This window comes from Eutrigla gurnardus (assembly GCF_963514095.1).
Source record: "Eutrigla gurnardus genome assembly, chromosome: 7".
Classification (NCBI taxonomy): Eukaryota; Metazoa; Chordata; class Actinopteri; order Perciformes; family Triglidae; genus Eutrigla; species Eutrigla gurnardus.
Genome location: NC_139921.1, coordinates 29,729,700 through 29,750,409, shown reverse-complemented (window position 1 = coordinate 29,750,409; position 20,710 = coordinate 29,729,700). Strand labels below are relative to the sequence as shown.

The 20,710-nt window shown below is 45.0% G+C and overlaps 1 protein-coding gene across 1 annotated transcript in view; it reads left to right on the top strand.

Moving 5' to 3' along the window:
* The window catches only part of syne2b (spectrin repeat containing, nuclear envelope 2b), a 138,137-nt gene that overhangs the window by 17,407 nt on the left and 100,020 nt on the right, over positions 1-20,710 (top strand). The window contains exons 4-34 of the mRNA XM_084013806.1: positions 22-117; positions 210-287; positions 839-931; positions 1,397-1,599; positions 2,250-2,449; positions 3,333-3,433; positions 4,222-4,311; positions 6,150-6,263; positions 6,502-6,639; positions 6,890-7,054; positions 7,269-7,381; positions 7,582-7,750; positions 8,046-8,142; positions 8,233-8,432; positions 8,574-8,738; positions 9,907-10,047; positions 10,186-10,287; positions 10,389-10,571; positions 10,719-10,881; positions 10,998-14,806; positions 15,316-15,450; positions 15,672-15,797; positions 16,455-16,648; positions 16,820-16,901; positions 17,097-17,197; positions 17,335-17,455; positions 18,216-18,506; positions 18,894-19,489; positions 19,831-19,986; positions 20,203-20,353; positions 20,476-20,634. Of these exons, the coding sequence (XP_083869932.1) occupies positions 22-117; positions 210-287; positions 839-931; positions 1,397-1,599; positions 2,250-2,449; positions 3,333-3,433; positions 4,222-4,311; positions 6,150-6,263; positions 6,502-6,639; positions 6,890-7,054; positions 7,269-7,381; positions 7,582-7,750; positions 8,046-8,142; positions 8,233-8,432; positions 8,574-8,738; positions 9,907-10,047; positions 10,186-10,287; positions 10,389-10,571; positions 10,719-10,881; positions 10,998-14,806; positions 15,316-15,450; positions 15,672-15,797; positions 16,455-16,648; positions 16,820-16,901; positions 17,097-17,197; positions 17,335-17,455; positions 18,216-18,506; positions 18,894-19,489; positions 19,831-19,986; positions 20,203-20,353; positions 20,476-20,634 (8,532 nt within the window). The remainder of the gene's footprint in view (positions 1-21; positions 118-209; positions 288-838; positions 932-1,396; positions 1,600-2,249; positions 2,450-3,332; positions 3,434-4,221; positions 4,312-6,149; positions 6,264-6,501; positions 6,640-6,889; positions 7,055-7,268; positions 7,382-7,581; positions 7,751-8,045; positions 8,143-8,232; positions 8,433-8,573; positions 8,739-9,906; positions 10,048-10,185; positions 10,288-10,388; positions 10,572-10,718; positions 10,882-10,997; positions 14,807-15,315; positions 15,451-15,671; positions 15,798-16,454; positions 16,649-16,819; positions 16,902-17,096; positions 17,198-17,334; positions 17,456-18,215; positions 18,507-18,893; positions 19,490-19,830; positions 19,987-20,202; positions 20,354-20,475; positions 20,635-20,710) is intronic.

The window sequence follows — 20,710 nt, the reverse complement described above, 5'->3', positions numbered from 1 at the left end:
ACAATGTTGTTTTTTTAACAGCGGAGGCCACCATGCATGGTCGTGGATCTGTTCAATGATTTCCGCGATGGCTCCAAACTGCTGGACCTGCTGGAGGTGATGAGCGGCCAGCGCCTTGTGAGTCCCCCCCCCCCTCCTCAGTCCAGCACTCAACATGCCGACCGTTTTAACGAACCAGCTGACCGACTTCTCTGGTTGTCTTTTTGCAGAGTCGGGAGAGAGGCAGAGGGATGTTTCAGCACAGGAGCAACATTGAGAAAGCCCTTTTATTTCTCAAGAAGAAATCGGTAAATGACACACCGAAGGAGGCAAAATGTTTGTGGGATTCACAAAACCGATTTTGCCAAACTTTTGAACTTCTGTTTTCAAAATAAGGTGTTTACAAAGGGAATATACTAAATTCAGAAATAAGAGTAATTGGATTTTATTTACAAGAAGTATGAAACATGTTACCTGTGTCCCTTATATATTAAAAAGAAAATACTACTACATTCTGAGGGTAATATCTTTAATATTTGCTGGGAAAATATGTAATGATTCCTTTCTGATATTCATTTGAGTTGAGGACATGGATGGATGGATGGATGGATGGATGGATGGATGGATGGATGGATGGATGGATGGATGGATGGATGGGTGGATGGGTGGATGGACACAAACACGTGTATCTCTACTAAATCCGACGTTTGAAGCTGATTTCACAGTTGTTAACATAATGCATGCTGCCTCTGTACTCCTGATCTCTGATTAACCTTATAAGTAATAAAGAACACCCTTTTGTTTTCTCCAGAGAACGAGATATCGGACTTTTTGAATAAATGCTGTGTTTTCTCACCAGATCAAACTAGTCAACATAAACATTCCTGACATCATTGATGGTAAACCATCCATCATCCTGGGCCTCATATGGACAATCATTCTGCAGTATCATGTGAGTGGAAGATATTTCCTTTTTTGTTGTTGTTGTCTTTCATGTTTCATATTTTATTAATGGGTTTTTATCACATTGTTTGGTCTGTTGTTATCAACTTTCCAAGAAAAATCCTCATGTAGTAAATAGCCCGTGGGAATGTGCCTCACTTGTATAATTCCTTCTTTTGGATTCTGTTATTAGATTTTGTGTAGATTTCCTGGGGCCAGTTTTACTTGATTTATCGACCAAAGATCAGAGAGAAGTTATTTAAGCAAGGAAACAAGTTGTGTACACCAGGGTTGTAGCACAGGATTATTTTGGAAATAACGAATGTTCACTTTTTTACTTGTCTTCCCTTTTCTCCTGGTTGTTTTATTCAGTTGTGGAGGTTTTTTCTGTGTTTTACACCTTTTTTTATGTTCAGTTTCCAAATATAAACAGCCAAAAAGTTCAACAGAAACTGTGTGTCGGTGGTTTTCTTAGATCGAGGAGTTGGCCAGCTGCCTCTCGTTCAATTCCCGTCAGTCCTCCATGGAGTCCCTGGCCAGTCTGGATTCACGCTCCACCCTGTCGAGCCGCTCGGCCAGCAGCAGTCCTGTTCCTCCCCGAGGTTCACCACTACACAACCGCTTCAGGGTTTCTGCCAAGAAGGCCCTGCTGCTCTGGGTCCGGGAGCAGTGCCACAAGTAAAGAGCCGGTCAACAGTATTAAAGGGCAAAGACACATTTCAATGGGCTGTTTGGGGTTTATTTGGGCTTACTTGGAGTTATCGAATTGTCAAAGTAATACTATATATATATTTCAGTATATATTCATAAATGTTTGAGTCCCTGTGCTTCCTTGTTGCCATTTCTTATTGTCTTTCTTTTAAGAAGCCCATAACATAGTTTAAATTTAAAAAAAAAACATAACACAAGACATTAGGCTCAATAAGAAATATATGAATAATTTAGATTTTTTTAAATATGTTGTTTAATGTACGTCTCCTTAGTGCTGTGGAGAAACATATCTTTGACGCCTAAAAAATGAATATCAATAAAGTGTTTGCTATATTTCGATTATTTTCACTGCTTTACCTACCTTGCCGTCAGACGGTCCTTTCAAACCCAGAACAAGACTCCATTGACAAAAACAGTAATTTTATCTCAGAGAACACAGAGAGTTGCTGGTCTACCACTGCCTTCCCTTTTTTTAAAAGGTTAGTTTCAGATTTAAACCGTGAAAACAAACAAACGTAGGGCTGTCTGACAGCAAGGTGACATTTCTGAAATGTGTTAATAGTATGAAAACAACATGAACGTATTATAAATGTGATCAAATGATCCGTTCCCCTCAGAGCCGGCTGTTCGATAAACGTGAAAGACTTCAAATCCAGCTGGAGGAGCGGAGTGGTCTTCCTGGCGATCCTGTACGCTCTGAGGCCCGACCTGGTGGATCTGTCCAAAGCCAGAACCAGAAGCAACAAGCAGAACCTGGAGGAGGCTTTCCGCGTTGCAGAGAGAGAGCTGAGGATCCCCAGACTGCTGGACCCCGATGGTGAGCGCTTCAGCTTTACTGCACTTAGGCTGTATTCAAATATTGAAACGTTAAGTCTTTATCTTTGTCAAAGAAACCCATAACCATGTAAAAATAGTAGTGAAAGAACAGTGTAGCTCTTTTAGTTGATTATATAGTATAGTCATTTAAGAAAGTCAGCTATGTAAGTTAAGTATGCTGCTACTTGTGCAAATCTGCTGCTCTGGAAGAAAAAGAACATTTTTTTGTGAAGAAAAATAGAGATTTTGGTAATTTTATAGCAATAATATTTAGTTGATTTTGTTGGTGTTTAATGACATTGTTGCCATGTTGCGATGACGACACAATTCTATACACTTTTGAGATTGTTGCCATGAAAGAGCTCATTCTCACCGCTGCAAGTACAGGACATATCAAGAGGCTTTCTTTGCAATGTCTTTACAGCTCATAAAGTTTGTGGCATTTATTAGTCCTTCACAATACCTTTACTTCAGATGCACTTTAATTCTACAAATTTCCAAGAAAGCTTCAGTCTTTTGTTTCACGGAGCTCATCACGCCACGGCTTTTTGTTGTCTTTTCCAAATGTGATTCATCGGCTTTGTCACTGACATACTGTGATAGAGTGCCATGTGAATCTTAAGTGTATCTGAGTATTGTGACGGAGCTTTGCCCAGCGAGCCTGAGGGCAAGTGGGATGATCTGACAGTCTGCTGACTCGCTTGCTGTTTGTTTGCTCCAGTCTCTATATAAATCCCTCACTTGTTTCACTCTTGCCTGATACTTTAGTTAGCAAGGCTTTTATTCTCTGAATGATTTAAAAAAAACAAACAGTTGCAGTGTTAAACTTCACCTGGTGTTAGTCGTAACCTGACTGATCATGGAGGATTGTAATGTGGATGCAGATGTGGACGTTCGAGACCCTGACGAGAAGTCCATCATGACCTACGTGGCTCAGTTCCTGCAGTACTCCCAGGACCTGCCAGCGTCAGAGGAAGACATGCCGGTCTGTATCACCGTTGTTTTTATGCACAAACATCAAGCAACATTTTACACTGCAGCAATGTTTACAGCTCAGGTTAGGACTCAAGACCCTTCCAGCTGTTTGACTTCTGCAGTCTAGTGTCAACAGTTAGGGGTGCAGCTGAGCTCTGTCTAATCTGTGATTTACAGTAAGATTCAAATCAGGCAACATTTGTCTGAAGAATCTTTTAGATGTCTGGGTTACTTCAAAATCAACAGCATTTAAATTATTCAAGCAACAACAGTTTTATGCAACCTAGAAATTTGCAAAAGAAACCAGATTTTACTTAGGTTAAACCTAGATATCTTGATGTTTTTGATTTGCAAATCACTAAATGAATGCACCGTTGTTTGTTTTCCTTCAATCCGCTTGAATCTTTGTGTTTGCATGAGTCTTGACTATTTTTGCTGCTGCTGCCAAAATCAATATTTGGAGCATGAAGAAGGATATATTCAGTCTGCGTACATAATCACCTACATGTTTAGCAAGAAATCCTTTAAATCTGGTCATTAAATAACTGTTTGCAGCACACAGAAGGTGGTGTGGAGTCCGATTCTTCTTTGTAATGCTGCTTGTTATCTCGTGTTCTTTTCTTCTGTCATTTCTTCTCTGCAAATTGGCCAGAATTCTGTATCTGCACATCGCTGTAACCAGTGACGGTGCCTTTCCCTCCAGTTCGCTGCCACTTGCTACTATCTTTCCTCCATCACTTTGTGTTTGGGATTTCTCTACTTTCTTTGTTTACGCTTTCTTCCTCTCCTCCCTCCTAGACACCATACTTGACTCTTCCTAAAAGTCCTTCTCCCGTCAACCTGCCTGTTCACTACACTCCTGCTATTTCTGCTTCACCTCTGCGACAGGTAGACGTGACACTCCACCATCCACCTGTTTCATTTCTCACCTTCCAACCTTTCAATTACAGCACCTTGCAATGGATTCAGGGAAACCTTCGTGTCAGCTTTTGGTTTTGGAACATAAACATAGAAATATAAGCAGCCAGGGGCCAAACACAAGTAAATACGTAGTTTTCAACCAGTTACACTGCAGGAAAATCAGTTTCCACAGCAGAAAAACCCAGATTATAGATTATTTACACTCGTGTATATAGATGTTTTATTACTTCTTTTTTCTTATTATTATCTTTTATATTATCCTAGCTATTTCTATGTCTGTTTAGTTTATTGTGAGAGATAAATGAGTTAAATTCCTTGTTTGTGTCTGCATACTTGGTCAAATAAAGCTGATTTTTATTAGAAATATGATAATATATGTGTATATTTTTTGTCAGTTAATTAATTTGACGTAAAATCAAATGGATAAAGAAATGTCTAAATTAAGGAATAACCAAAAAGTCCTACTAAATCCAGCTACTGGATGCTAGAGTGACACAGCTGGGAGTCTGCTCTGTCTCCATCAGGCCACGCCCCCTGTCACTGCTGATGTTTTTCTCTCTCCATGCTCTTTCCTTCGGAGACCCTCTGGCTGGCCGGGTTGCAATTGTCAGCCTCATTACTGCCGTGTGACGCGGCGTAAGTCAGACGCACTGAACTCTTGTAGCACCCGCAAATAGCTTTAGATTTCATTACTGACGATTATGTCTCGTACAGACGTGCCAGGAACGTTTTCCTTTTTTACTGGGACGCCACTGCAGCTACTCCAAATTAAAAAAAAAAAGTCACTTAAAAGCCAAGATTACCTTCAAATCATATGGTGCTTAAGAGCAGGACAGATCTTGCAGAATCAAACTAGTTTGCCCTGTTCTCTGGGAAGGAATCCAAAGCCACAGCGAGGGTGTGTTTCCTCTGCCTCCCATGAGATGAATAAAGCCCTGACAGGGCGACTCTGCAGGGCAGCCATTCCTCCCCTCCACTGAGATCACACAACTCATGACACATGAGTCGCAGTGAACCACACAAGATATTAGCATGTTTCAGGGTTTTCAGAACTGTAACTAATAACCCTTAATACTATTACACACTCATTTCTTTTGTACGTAATAAACATACCGTAGGCATTCCATGGAACAATACGGCCTCAAACATCCCCATTTACTGCAGAATGGGAGGTGGCTGTTGTACAAGTTTTAAAAAAATAACAACCTCGTTGCCAAATAAAACCTTGGTGTGGGTTTGGCACTCTGTTGTGCACAGGCTTGTTTGAATCACGACACATTTTGGCACTTTTTTGTGTTAAGTATCTCATGAGTGGTGTTCCTGTTATGCAGGAGGAAGTTTTCACCCTTTTGGTGTATCGCCTAATACATAGAAACAAAACTTCAGACACGCTTGTATTGGAGGAATCGATGGAACGGACATTGTTTTGTCCTTTAACCTTCGGTGGCCTCCCGTTACACTTCCTTCCTCTGGGATTTAAAACAACCAACAAAGCTGCAGTCACTGCATACAGATCTCTATGTGGAGCTATGTTTATTTGACCTGTGCAACTGGACAATGTTTAGCTGTCTTCCTCCCGTATTTTGACGTCAGTGTGCAGATAAAAGGTAAAGCTATGTAGAAAGCTACGGGTGCTTCTCACCGAACCTGTTTGGTTCTCAAACATGAAGAGGTGTCAGTAATGAGTCAGTCAAAAGTGTACTAGACGCCTCCTTTCAAATTAACCACTCGGGTGTGAAAGAAGAAGAAATTGTTCATTTGTACTCGGGCAATAACTTTTTTTGTGTATTTGTCCGCATTGCCAGGCGACGCCTGATCGAAAGGCTAAGGAAGTGACATGCTGGCTGGTTCAGGCCTACGAGGAGCTGCTGGAGGGATGGGACTCCACCGAGGGGGAGAGATACTCTGAGAGATACCATGTACGTTACATTACGCTGAAGCATCACTGCATTATTGTCTTATTGACTGTGGTACATTCACATTGTATTATTGCAACGGTCCAGTGATGCACTTGAAGAAACAATCGTGAGCCTCCGTCGCACCATTTCATCAACGTTGTTGCTTCCGGTTATTCAGAGTTTATTGCTCCTTCTCTAGTTTGCAGCAGCAGCAGCAGCAGCACCTTGTTTTTTAAAGGTGATATTTTCCATCCCTCAGGTGTTTCAGACCTTTCTGGTGACCTTCAATGAGCAGCGGCGTCCCATCATGCCGTTGTTGACGGCGATGAGACGAATCCCGAAAATGAGTGAGGAGCAGCGGGCGCTCAGAGAGGCGTGGGACACGCTCACGGAAAAGGTCTGATTCACCCGAACCGGAACACACTGTGAAGCCTGTTTGTCTTACATTTCAACCTTTTTTATGCAGTTTAGTTGGTTAGGTTATTTAATTTTAGTTACATTTTATGAAACACTATACAGTTGAATTCTAGTAAAAATGAATATAAAAGGAAGGTCTACTTCTATCCATCTATTCACACTTTACTTGTTTCTATATGCATTTTAAATTGAAGGATTCTTCTAATGCAATGTTGCCCTTCTTCATCCAGCTACGTGAATACAAAGTGGAGTTGGACATGAGTCTCCCGGCCCCCTTGGACACGGTGGCCCGCTGGCTGCTGAAGGCCGAGAAGGCTCTGGCCGAGGAGGAGGGCGACCCGCAGGACCACGGCCGAGCCGCTGACGAAGCCCGGGAGAAACAGGAGCTCCTCAAAGTGAGTATTTACTGCACCCACCCGCTGAAGTGGGAGAATGACACTCACTTCCTAAACCCAGATTCCCCACATGCCATTCCATGTTTAAAATAGTGTTAATTAACTGCTCAGGAAAGGTGGCAAACAGAATACATCCTTACCTCCTTTCATATATTGACCTTTTATGAGCAGCGATGGTTAAACATGCATGTGAATGTGCTCCATGTGGTCGCAGGTGTGCCTGGAGGAGATGCCCCAGCATCTGAAGACCTTCCAGTCCTTCCAGAACTTGGATGAGTACGGAAACATGATGGTTCCTTCTGACAAGATGGATGAATTAAAGAGAAGGTGAGGGCACTTTAAGATTGCGGATTATACCGCCGTATTGTAGGAATGTTAGCTACGAATTATAGAAAATGTCACATTTCCAGGGGATTTGACATTTACAACATCATATAAATGGTTTCAAGATGTCCACCAGGGATTTCATTGTTCATTTATTTAATTGATTTTTTTATTAATAACCTTCACAAACTCGTCTCCACCAGGTTCACCGGTGTGAGAGTTACTGCTAAGTACCACGGGATCAAGCTGGAGTACCGGGAGCAGCGCCATGCAGTTTTGGATTTGTTGGGGCAGATCAGGACCAAGCTGCGGCTCTGGAAGAGACCTTATATTTCCCCCGAGGCTGTCAGGGTTTTGCTGCAAGAATGGCATGTGAGTACATCTGGTTTTGTTCACTTTATGATTCTAAAGTCATAAATTGGTGAGAACAAAACTCAGAAATTGTGCAAAAACACGGTAACGCCAGCCACCGTCGGAATTGTGTTCCGCCTGAGTGAGGCGAAGGTCCCGAAAGATACATACACAGATTTATTTGGTATGATATTTTCAGTACATTTTTTAGCGTAAGTTTGTGACTACTTTCAGACAAAAGCTACGTTTTTTGTTTGTTTTTTCTGAGTCTGAGTTTTGTCTCGTAATATTACCCCCACTTATATTTTCAACACAGGATCTGGTAAACACACAGGAGCTACCATCTTTGCTGGAAGCAGCTCTTCATAAGCTGAAGCAGGTTTCTGAGAAATATTCAAGCAAATCTGCCCTCTGTAAGTGCTCTATCACTGCTCTATCTCCTTTCCTTGGTATTCAGGCGCGGTAATGGATGCATTTTTTGACCGGCTGACTTTGTTCCTCAGCTGCAGATTACCAGCACGTCAGTCAGCAGGTGAAGCAGGTGGAGGAGGACACCGCTGTGGTTTTGGAAGAGGTGACGTCAGCCAAGAGTAACATGGGACGGGTCCTGTCTGCCTGGGACTCCTACAGCGACTGCCTCAGCTCCCTGCAGGCATGGCTGGAGCAGGGCTCTGCAACACACAGCCTTGGCCGCAGACCAGAGGTATTAAGAACACTCGAAATAAAATAAAAAATGCATATTGTTCAGTCATTTGCAGGAGAACCATGTTTCATAAACAAATTGCTCTTGGGCTTATTCCTTCCTCCACATCTAAATATTGCTCGGCTGTGTTTATTTGTCAAGGTGACATCTGAGTCTTTGGCTGAGTGGGGCTCCCGGCAGGCCCACCTGAACGAGATGGGTAACTTCCTGATCGAGGCAACGGATCCTCAGAGCAGCAGAAGTCTGGCAGAGGAGCTGCGCAGAGTCAACATGCACTGGGCCGAGTTCGTCAAGAGAAACACAACCGTAAGTTACAGGATGATCTTCAGCATGACTGGAACATGCATTTACTTTTACTGCAGATGATATATTTGATAAAGCATGTATCATATCACCCTTATATTTACCTTTCTGCTGGGCTATGTCTTTATCAGGGAGGTGTCTTTGCTGTTACATAATGGCCTACTTTTCTTTTTTTTATTTCCTGCCAAGTGACAGCAGGGATTTGGTGACTTAATGTCTCCTTTGGAGTTGAAGCTGTGATTGTCCTTTTGCTATTGTTCCCACGCTGTGGAAGGAGTGGCTTCAAGTCTGAATGTTGTACTCCACCTTTACTTTTTGTTTGTTGGTAATTTAGAAATGGAAGGCTTTTATAATCTGTGATTACAGCCCATTATCATACGGCTCCTTTTGATTTCATGAGTTGCATAATGTGCAGGTGTTATAAATACCTCAGTGCATTTTTTCATGTATTAAATCCCTTTTACTGTGATTTTTTAAAGACAACTTGCCTCCACAGTGAACAGAGAATCATTACTTCCCAAACACATGCTTCTTCACTAAAACTGTATTATTCTTCCTTTATTGTAAAGCAGTGTGTGCTGCATTTATTGTATGAAAGCTGCTTTACAAACACAGTTTATCATTATTTAAATCACTTCCGCATACAGTCTTACACTTGCATAGACACGCCTCTCGTCCGTGCGAGTTCAGACGAGTAGGGAGTGTCTTTAATAGGAAGGTTTTTGCAAGATGCATGTGTTTGGGAGGTAGTGAGCATACGACTGCATAAATGAGACGTGGATTATACTTAACGAGTTGTGTGAGAGTTTGCATACTGATATTTTGATATAGTTTCGCTGTTATCAAGCGGCTTTTCTATGTTTTTGGATTATCCGTTCGCTGTGGAGGCATGTGATTAAAAATTAAGCTTTCTTCAAGAAATCAAGGTTACGCAGGGTGAGTAATTAATATACAAACGGTAATTTTGTAGGTGAAGTATTGCTTAAAATGCTGTCTAAAAGAAACTAGTGAGCTATGATTGTATCACACTAAACTGTCCACACACATTTATGATTGGCTTATCTGCTAAAAGCAAGTTATGCATGTTTAACAGCCTCTATTGTCTGTCGGATTATTGCATTTGTCTTGTAATCTTCCTGTTATTGAACAGCTTTTCTTGTGCTATTTCCAGGACAGCATGGCTGAGGCCGGTGCTGACGTCCAGGCCAGATCCCAAGACAGCCACACTCTGATCAGAGAGGCCACTCTCATTCTCAAAGAGCCTCTGGAAGCCATGGCTGGTCCCTTACGCACCTACAGAAAAAGAATACAGGTCGGACTAATGGATGGTTTAATTACACCCAGGGTGGAGTAGACTCATCACAGTTCTTAACTATAAACAGTCTCTATTAACAATTGTTTGTCTCTCAGCTCCAAGCACAGAATACATTGTTTGCTTTCTTTCCTTCAGTTCATCATGAGGAAAATAAAAGAAGTGGATCTTGAAGCTCTGGCTCCCTCCCCAGAATGCCCACTGGAACAGTTGCAGAAACTGAAGCTCGCTATGCCTGAAGTACAAATGAATTCTTTACTTTATATCTTACTTCATATATCTGTGTTCTTGTCTTCATGCTTTGTTCTCCTGTCGATCATTCATTCCCTGAATGTCACCAGGTGATGCAGACCTTGATTGAGGCAGAACAGGTGTGTACAGAGCTGCAGCACAGTGTGTCGGGTCTGGACAGTCGCCTGGCTGAACTCCTACACTGGGAGTCTGAAGCCCGAGAGCTCTATCAGCTGCTGAGGGCCGCAGAGCGACAACAACAGCAACACCGGGGCCAAGACCCACGAGCCAGGGTAAGATGATCCACCGAACAGACAGGTTTTGACTGCTGTGACTGTCTATCCAGATTTGTTTACTCTGAAAACACTCATAGCTCCAACCACTGGCTTAATAAAGGAATCTGAAATGATGGTGATGTTTGCACACATTTATTCCCCCAGGTCCTGATATCCCGTGGTCTGCAGCTGGAAGGTCAGGTGGTCACAGAGGACCAGGACCTGCAGGTGATGGTCATGACGAGTCAGAAGAACTCTCCCATCCAGTACCTCCACGCCTCCGCCATGCAGGACAGAGTGCGAGCTGCTGTTGCACAGTCACAGGCCAGTTTTCTTTTTGTAAATTTGACTGAGCAAGCCATTGGCTTTTTGCATGATGCCAATATTAAGATAATGTAATTGCATTCAGTTTTTCTTATGCGTGTGATTTCAAATTCCAGGAAGCTGTGGGTATGCTGAGCAGCCTAGGAGCCAGAAGAGACAGAAGCAGAAGCCCCCCAGAAGGGTCTCCTCCGTCAAAAGTCTTGAAACAGGCTAAAGAAAAGCATCAACAGTCATCAGACTCAGTCAGTTGGCCAACTCAGCAGCCCGAGACAAAGTTACATGAGTCTCATGGAACCTCTGTGCCAAAGATAGTGGTGCAGGAATACATCGAAGAAAATGTGACTTCTCCGCCTTCGTCATATACCTATGCACAAGCTGTGATGCAGACTGAGACAAAGGCCCCTGCTCAACCACAGCAGCAGACTCAGGAACATGGATCGATACAACAGCAAGTGCTACAACAGCAAGAACAACTAAACACTCAGACGGAAAAAGAGCTACAACAGCAAGAGCTCAAGCCACAGCAACCACAGGAAGTGCACCAGCAGGGGTCGATGCAAACACAACCACAGCAACTGCAACAGAAGCGGGAAAAAGAACATCTGGAGCAGCAGCAGCAGGTAGAAATACATCAATATCAAGTTCAACAGCAGGTGGTGAAAGACAGACAAACATCAGAGTCCCACGATCAGACTTCAGTGAAGCAAGCATCTGTAAAGAAACCACCACAGAGTTCCCAGGAGCTTCAAAGTCGAAAGACTCAGGCCATGAAGAACCGGCCCTGGCTCCAGAAGCCAGCCTCAGGCGAGCATAAAACTCCAGAGCAGGATTCTGCTCACGAACCAATTCAGACCAGCCAGACTCAGCCAAAGTCTGACAGAGAAACTGCAGGACCAGTCCAGGTTGTTCCACAGCTTACGGCCACTGCGTTGTCACAACCTGAGGCACATGCAATGGTTATTAAGCAGCCGAAACAACAGCAAAAAGAGCCACAAAAACAAACACAGCCTCAAAAGCTGGAGCAGCCGCAGTCACAACAACAACCACAACAAAAACAAAAAGAGAAGCATCAGAAACAACCACCACAGCAACTTGAAAAACAGCAAAAGCATCAGGAACAACAGGAAAAACAACAACAGCCAATGGTAAGACCAGCTCAACCAGATTCAGACACCACGGCTAAATCCCAGGCTGTAAGTATGGCTCAGCCTCACCCACAACCAAAACACACAAATCAGTCACAACCCCAAACTGTAGCTCAACTCAGACCTTCTTCCCCGATGCAGGCTCCACTGCAGGGCCAAATTCAGCCTCCTGTGCCTTCCCACATTCAACTTCGTAGTCATCCACAGTCGTGGACCCCTGTCAGGCCGCCCTCCCCTAAGCCACCCGCACAAACCCAAACCCAGGCTCAAGTCCATGCTCAGCCCCTGGCCCAGTTTCAAATCCATCCTCCGTCCATGGCCAATCCTCAGTCCATAGCACATCCTCAAACCCATGCCCAATCCGTGGCACATCCTCAAACCCATGCCCAATCCGTGGCACATCCTCAAACCCATGCCCAATCCGTGGCACATCCTCAAACCCATGCCCAATCCGTTGCACATCCTCAAACCCATTACCAGTCCATTGTTCAGGTGCAAACCCATCCTCAGTCCATGGCCCGTCCTCGGCCCGTGGCACATCCTCAAACACATGTCCAGTCCATGGCCCATCCTCAAACCCATCCTCAGTCCATGGCCCACCCTCAAACCCATGCCCAGTGCATGGTCCAGGCCCAAACCCATGCCCAGTCCATGGTCCAGGCCCAAACCCATCCTCAGTCCATGGTCCAGGCCCAAACCCATCCTCAGTCCATGGTCCAGGCCCAAACCCATCCCCAGTCCATGGTCCAGACTCTAACCCATCCTCAGTCTGTGGCCCATCCTCAAACCCATGCCCAGCCCATGGCCAAGGCTCAAACCCATGCTCAGCCGATGACCCAGCCAAGTCATGCACAGCCTTTGACTCAACATCAAACTCAAGCCAAGCCTGAAGTTCATTCTCAGCCGATGACTCATTATCCCACACCAGCTCAGCCAGAGGTCCAGCACCCAGGCCATATTTCCCAGGGCCAAATCCATGCTTGGTCTCAAGTTAGAGTCTCATCCCCAATGTCTATCCAGCATCCGCAGGCTAAAGTACAACCTCCACTTTACCCCCAAGGTTACTCCCAGGTTCAGCCCACATCCCAGCAGTGGACAACCAAACAGGAGCCCCAAAACCAAGCCATTGCCCAGCAGAGGCATCCAATTCCCCAACCATACCCTCAGCAAATGGGTCAAGCTCCACAAGTTCAGGCTTATCTAACAGGTCAGACTCTGCAGCAGTGGCCCCAAGCTGGTCCCCAGCAAGGACCTCAGGTTGTGCCCACAGGCTATTCTCACATGGGGCCATCATATATTCAGCCTCAAATGCAAACACAAACCCAACCCTGGGCTCAAACACAACTTCAAGTCAGACCCCCGAGTTCCATACAACAACCTCAGATGAGAGGTCATAATATTTTTCATATTCAGACCCAACAAGGCCAAGTTCAGCAACAGACTTGGGTTCGAGCACCGCCTCAACTTCAGCCTTATCCCCAGCCTCAATCTCAGCATTATCCTCATGTTCAGCATCAAACTCTCCCTCAGCCACCACAACAAGCCCTTCCCCAGCAGATGCAGGCCCAGTCTCAAACACACATCCAGACACAGTCATTGTTTCAAGTTAATCCACAGGCCCATACTCAGCAGCCTCAGCTCAAGCTTCAGTTCCAGCAGCCACCTCCACAACCCAAACATCAGGCTCAGGTTCAGTCACCAATCCAACTCAACGTTCATTCACCAACCCAACCCAAGACTAAATCACTGTCGCCACTCTCAGCTGATCCCCAGTTCCCACCCCAGCCCATGGCTCAGTCAACGATCAAAGTTGAATCTCCATCACAACCCAAACCACAGGCCCAAACAGCAACGCAACTCGAAGCGCAATCAGCGACTCAACCCAAGGTTCAGTCACCAACTAAACCCAAGGCCCAGTCACCACCACAACCCAAACCACAGGCCCAAACAGCACCACTACTCGGAGCTCAATCAGAAACTCAATCCAAGATTCAGTCACCAACCCAACCCAAGGCCCAGGCACTACCACAACCACAAACAGAACCACTACCCAAAGTTCAATCAGAAACTCAACCCAAGGCTCAGTCACCACCACAACCCAAACCGCAGGCCCAAACAGCACCACTACTCGGAGCTCAATCAGCAACTCAGCCCAAGATTCAGTCACCAGCACAACCCAAGGCCCAGTCACCACCACAACCCAAACCCCAAACAGAACCGCTACCTGAAGCTCAACCAGCAATTCAACCCAAGATTCAGTCACCAACCCAACCCAAGGCCCAGCTGCCACCACAGACCCAAACTGCACCACTACCTGAAGTTCAGTCACCAACTCAAACCAAGGCCCAATTACTGCCACAGCCCAAACCACAGGCAGAGTTGCCACGACAGCCCCAATTTCAGGCTCTGTCACCACTACTACCCAAGGCCCAAACTACACCACAATCTATGGCTCAATCACCCCCACAGGCCAGACCACTTCCACAGACAAAAACCCAACCTCAATCTCCTTCGCAAACAAAACCTCAACAGCCCCAAACTATTCTCCTCTCCCAGGTCAACGTGCTGCCTCAGTCCCTCGCCGAGTCACCAGACCTGTGTATTAAACCTCCGCCTCTGGCCCAGGTCCCCCCCCAGGCCTACACAGAGGCCTACGCCAAGGCCCAGGCTTTGGCCAGAAATGGCTTTGAGGAGGCCAAGCACTGTCTGCAGGAGCACATCCTGGAAACCATTAACGTTTTTAAGGACAAATGCATATCGGCCGAGCAAGCATCAGTGAAAGAGGTAAATGTAATTACTTATGTATTGTTTATCAAAATCAATGAGTAACCCTAATTAGTAGGGTTTAATCTGCAAAGTTTTCATGCAAGGAGAGGTCCATTTTGGTACACTACAGTGCCAATTGATATAACGGAGAAAGGGACAGTTCACCCCATATCAAAAATACGTATTTGTCCTCTCACCTGTAGTGCTTTTTATCAATCTTTCTTGTTGTGGTGTGAGTTGCCTAGTTAGTGTAGTTGCATACATTAGACTTGTGGTGCTCAACGTACCACAGGCTTAGTGCCATCTAGTTTATTATAATAGTCGATAGAAGGCAGACCTATCTATGGCCGATATCAAAGTGTCAGAGGAAAAATCTGTATTTTGGATTTTGGGACTGACACTTAAAAGCATTTAACTAAATTTGATGTTAAAACACTCTGTCATAACCTTTTTTAAAGGGTAGATAGTTCAATTTTCAATTTTTCTACGGAGCTAGTCTGCAATTATATGTATGCCGTCCCCCTCAGGAGACTCTGAAGACCCTGGACCCAGAGTTGCTAGAGGAGTTCATGAGAGCGGCCAAAGGCATGGAGGCCTTTTGTACCCCCTCACAGCTCAGAGACATGGAGTTCTTCACCCAGTCGGTCAGGACACAGTGGGAGGTAGGTGTTCATGTGTTGTCAACTGGGGATTTATCACACTAGTTTTAATGAGGCTTTATCAGGTTCTCTGAATTCAGATCTGTCAGATAATGCTTATGGTTGTCTTAACTATAAACATACAAAAAATGTTCATGCACCTAAAACATGAATATAATAAACCTTTTATTGAATATTATGTTCTAACATATCATGTGTTTTTGTAATTGATTTTTATCTCCCAGGCTGTGAGAACTGAGATCTCAGCTTTTTTGCAACAATTACATTTTGAAGTAACAAGGACAGAGTTTAATAAAGCTGCCCTGCAGTGTGAGATGCACTTAAGCTCCGGCTTAGAAAACCAAGTGAAGGTAGCTATATTCCCGGAGCTATACTCTTGGCAGGTGTGCTTTGGTGGCTGGGAATGAAGCCAGTTTATCTGCTCTGCTTAACAGTCTTTCCTCCGTCTTTTTCTATGCCTTCAAGGAGACTATCAATGGGACTTGGTAATTACACATACTTAATTGTGGTTGCTCTTCACAACGGTGTTTCTTCTGGTGTGTTCACGCTCCCATATCACCCTATTTAGTATGTTGATTGTATTGTTACTTGATGGGCCAGAAAGGACATACACAAAACAAACACCACATGGAAAAGCTAAATTAACTCATTCAGATGAATCTCTACATGTCGAAGAAATCAGTTTTTCAGTTGTAGGTGAAAACAGCATCATTTTATTCCTTTGTGCATCATCTTGGGGCTGCTTTCTTGTGGGGGTTGCAGTATGTCAAAACCAAGCTTGAGACAAAAATAAGATGCTGTAATATTAGATGCTGCTGTTAAACATAATCTTGAATTACATATCAAGTCTGATTTATATAAATAAAAACAAAACACTGAAGTAAAACTGAATAAGTTCCCAAGTTAAAGGTGGTTTGTATTGGCAGTAGTAATCACCTGACTTCAAATCCATGACATAGCATGTCTGTTTATTTACTTTATTTTTCTGCTCTGTCAACGTTCTTCAGGCTTGTTTCTCAGCGGACGGGAGCTTTGCCCAGGCAGGGCAGCACCTTGAGGCCCTGAAGGTGCTGTGTGACATCCTGAGCCCAGAGGACGCCCACCGCCTGGCCCAGACTCAGCTGAGGGAGTGTGAGACGAGGCTGGCCGCCATCCAACGACAGTTCAGCGGAGACCAAGACGCACCACTCCCTGATTCTCGGTTAGATATTAAGTCATTCTTCTTTTACTGAATCTAAATGTACCAACATATAGAACTGAATTACAGCCTCTCATCTCAGTGACATTTATCTTCTCTACAAAGTCATCTGTTTTTTAATGTGTTTGTCAAATAGCAAAGGGAAACATTATAATCCTAATTTCTGTTTCCCAGGATTCCCGTTGCCTTCAGTGAGGATCCGAGCATGCCAAAGGAAGCTGCAAGATCAAGTGACAAGCCTCAGGTCTCAGCTGAGGTATGATTTGCTCCTGTTGAAAATGTGTAATCTTTATATTGAACCCAACAATTAGAGCTCCTTTTATAGTGTTCTTCTGAACCTTTTCGGTTACGACTAGTTTACATTTCTGGGTTCTCTGCATGTACTCTCTTTTTAAAGATGTCCACTGAGCAGCTCCAGAGGTTTGAAATGACTTATTACTCTTTTCCACAGGTGTTTCAAGTGACAGCGAAGACGGTCGGTGTAGAGAGGAGGGAGGCTGAAAAGCAAGCATCTGTAGAGGAGGAAATCACCAAAAAGGAGACTTTAGAAAGGTAGACTGAATCAACGCAGAGTGCTCTGATTGGCTAACGAAACATAAAGTGTATTGATGGGAACTGCCAGGTCATTATATTCACATATAATTATTAACGTGTTGTCTTTGTTTGTTTTTAACGTGTAAAATCTCCAGATATGAGAATTGTAAGAGGTCTCTTCAAGCCCAACTGGCTAAAAATGAGCAGAGCATCGAGGACGTCCCGTCTGACTCCGTCTCTCTGAAAGGCCTCCATACACGGCTCCAGGAAATTCAGGTACAATAGAAGTTTGTATCACAAACAGATAAACACCATAGACTATATATAAGAAGTGGGTGTAGTCACCGTGATGTCAACGCTACAGCATCCCCTGCTTTCTGGTCTGGTGGACTCTAAATGGACCATAATGTACTAAATGAACATCATGCTGGACTGAAGAAGACTTGAAACTAGAGATTGAGACCATAAACTCATGTTTACAATGTTTACTGAGATAATACATCAAGAGAGAAGTAGGACCATTTTCTCATAGACTTCTATACAACCAGAGAGGAGTCGCCCCCTGGTGGCCAGCAGAGAGAAGTAGGACCATTTTCTCATAGACTTCTATACAACCAGAGAGGAGTCGCCCCCTGGTGGCCAGCAGAGAGAAGTAGGACCATTTTCTCATAGACTTCTATACAACCAGAGAGGAGTCGCCCCCTGGTGGCCAGCAGAGAGAAGTAGGACCATTTTCTCATAGACTTCTATACAACCAGAGAGGAGTCGCCCCCTGGTGGCCAGCAGAGAGAAGTAGGACCATTTTCTCATAGACTTCTATACAACCAGAGAGGAGTCGCCCCCTGGTGGCCAGCAGAGAGAAGTAGGACCATTTTCTCATAGACTTCTATACAACCAGAGAGGAGTCGCCCCCTGGTGGCCAGCAGAGAGAAGTAGGACCATTTTCTCATAGACTTCTATACAACCAGACCTTTTTCTTCTTCTCATCATTCCCATTAAATGACAGTCATTTTGACTTGAACTCCCTCTTTCCTAGTTCTTGAGGCAGGAGACAGAGTCTCTGTGGTCCGAGTACGCCAACCAGTGCTCCCAGTTGAGTGGGAGCACTGGTCTGGAGCAGGAGAAGGCAGAGCTGCAGGAGCAGTGGCGTGGCCAACAGTCCAAACTTCAGAGGAGGGGCAGCTCGCTGGGCGCCGCCCTCAGGCAGATCGACTCCACCGAGAACCACATGGTGGACTTCACCGACCGTCTGGACCGCTACCTGAGACAGCCCAAAGACATCACTGCCTTCACACTGTCCAACAGCAACATCCTGAAAGATATCAAGGTCTTACCTCTCTTTTCTGTTGTCAGTCGCTCACACAGAAGTCATGTATGCTAGGAGATATTATTACTAGCGACTGTTCTCCAATCCCTTCGCCCAATGATAGCTGGGATTGGTTCCAGCCCCCCCGCGACCCTGAATACAGGATAAGCGGTAGAAAATGGATGGATGGATGGATGTTCTCCAATCCTAGATTTATTAGAAGTTTATGCAAAACAGATCCAGAAACTGGGAGAAAATAACAAGAAAAAAATGTAATTGAGTTAAACAAAGACAGAAAACACCTCACTGGTTAAATATTGTAAAATAAAGACAAGAAAACATGCTTTCAACATTGAATTTCACTCTTTTCAGCCATCTCATGCTACCCTTTGTTTACGTTTGCGATAGGAACTTGATGACAACATCCACAGCGAGCTGGATCAGCTGTCCCGTCTAGACCCTGAATCCAGCGATCTGGACCCCAGAGACTGCTTCCCTCTGTCCCGCGAGGTGGAGACTCACAGAACCTGCCTGGATCAGCTGCGACAGCAGGTCCGGAAGAGTGAAGCAGCCGGCCGTGCCCTCGACCGCTTCCTCATGTCCTTGCGTACCGTGGACGAGGACATCTCTGGAGTCCAAGGCGCCCCCTGCAGTGACTCTGTGGTTCTGCAGGACTGTCGCTCCAAGCTGGCTCTGATCCGGCAGAGCATCGACAGTCTGAAGGAAAAGGCGCCTCAGCTGGATGCGCTCCTGCAGGGGGCCAGGCTGACGGTCACCAGGGACGGTGTCCCGGCCTCCTGCCTGGACATGGTGACGGCCCTGCTGAGGAGGCTGGAGGAGGCCGACGGCGGGCTGGCCGGCCAGCAGAAGAGCCTCCAGAAGGAGACGCAGAACGTATCGCTGGGCCTGAGGAAGAGGACGCTGCTGGGGGAGCTGAGGAAGCTGCAGGATACCATCGAGTCACAAGGCCTGAAGGAGCCCACCATACCTGCTGTTCAGCACAGGTGTGTGTTTTAATTAGAGATATACTGATTTTCTTTCTTTTAGACTAATTGACAGCATTGTATGTTCATTAATTATGCATACGACATGTAAAAAGTATTTACATATAATCAGAGAAAGACTTAATAGTTTTTAAGGATAAGGATTCTTATGTGTCTCTTTTCCTTTGCTTTTTGTTTTCTGACGACATCCTTTTGCGGAATGGTTGCTCTGTGAACCGAAGTCGGTTTACTGTTTGCGCACACATGATGTTTCTTAGAATATAAATCTAAGATGTGTAAAGACATTTACTTGCAGAGTAAAAATCCTGATTTCCTGATAATAATCCTGTAATATTTTCCAGACTTCGTGCCCTGTCAGATTTGGAGGGTCAGATGCAGGCCCAGCAAGCAGAGATCCAGAACCTCCGGGACCTTCAAGAGAAACAGGAAGGAGGAGAGCACATCCTGCAGGAGCTGGAGACTGAGTGGAAGGAGACTCGGAGAGCCTTTTCTGACCGGTAGGAGAAGTTCAGCTCGAGTAACTTAAATAAAAGCTGTAATTACATTAATCACCTAATAACTGTAACTTCTGCTGGATTGGGATGTTTACTGCCTACTATTAGTGTAGGATATTCATGTCAACTGTCTAGATGCTAAGCTGTCATAGCTTGCTTGGGCTGACAGCTGGTGAAACACGACTTAAAGTCCCCTGTGGTATTTTCTTCCTCCGGCAGTAAGAAGCAGTACAGCGTCCTGCTGGAGCTCCTGAAGAAGTTCCAGAGCTGCCGCGGTCACCTGAGCAACACCCTGCAGAAGGCCGAGCAGACCATCAGTGATCAGGCCTCCTACCTGAGCAAGGAAAACCTGCAGAGGAGTATAACCAGGGTTAGTCCAACACCTTTATGGTGCACAAGAAAAACATGACGAACAGGAGGGTACATATGCAGTACATGTAATGAACCAGTAGATGGCAGACTCAAATATACTGTATGTTCACGTCTCTCCAGGTCTGTGAGGTTAAGGAAGGGCTTGGTGGTGTCGGGGAGAGCATGGAGGAGATGAGGGGTGTTTGCAGACAGCTGCAGTCCCAACTGAAGACGTTCCCCGACTGCAGTGAGACTCCCTTCGAAGCCGAGGCGGACGCCATCATGGACAACTGGCTGGATGTAAGCATCAGTGTGTCTCATATCCACAGCTCTGTCCATGGGAAGTGTTCAAATTAAATATCAAAGCTGCACAAAG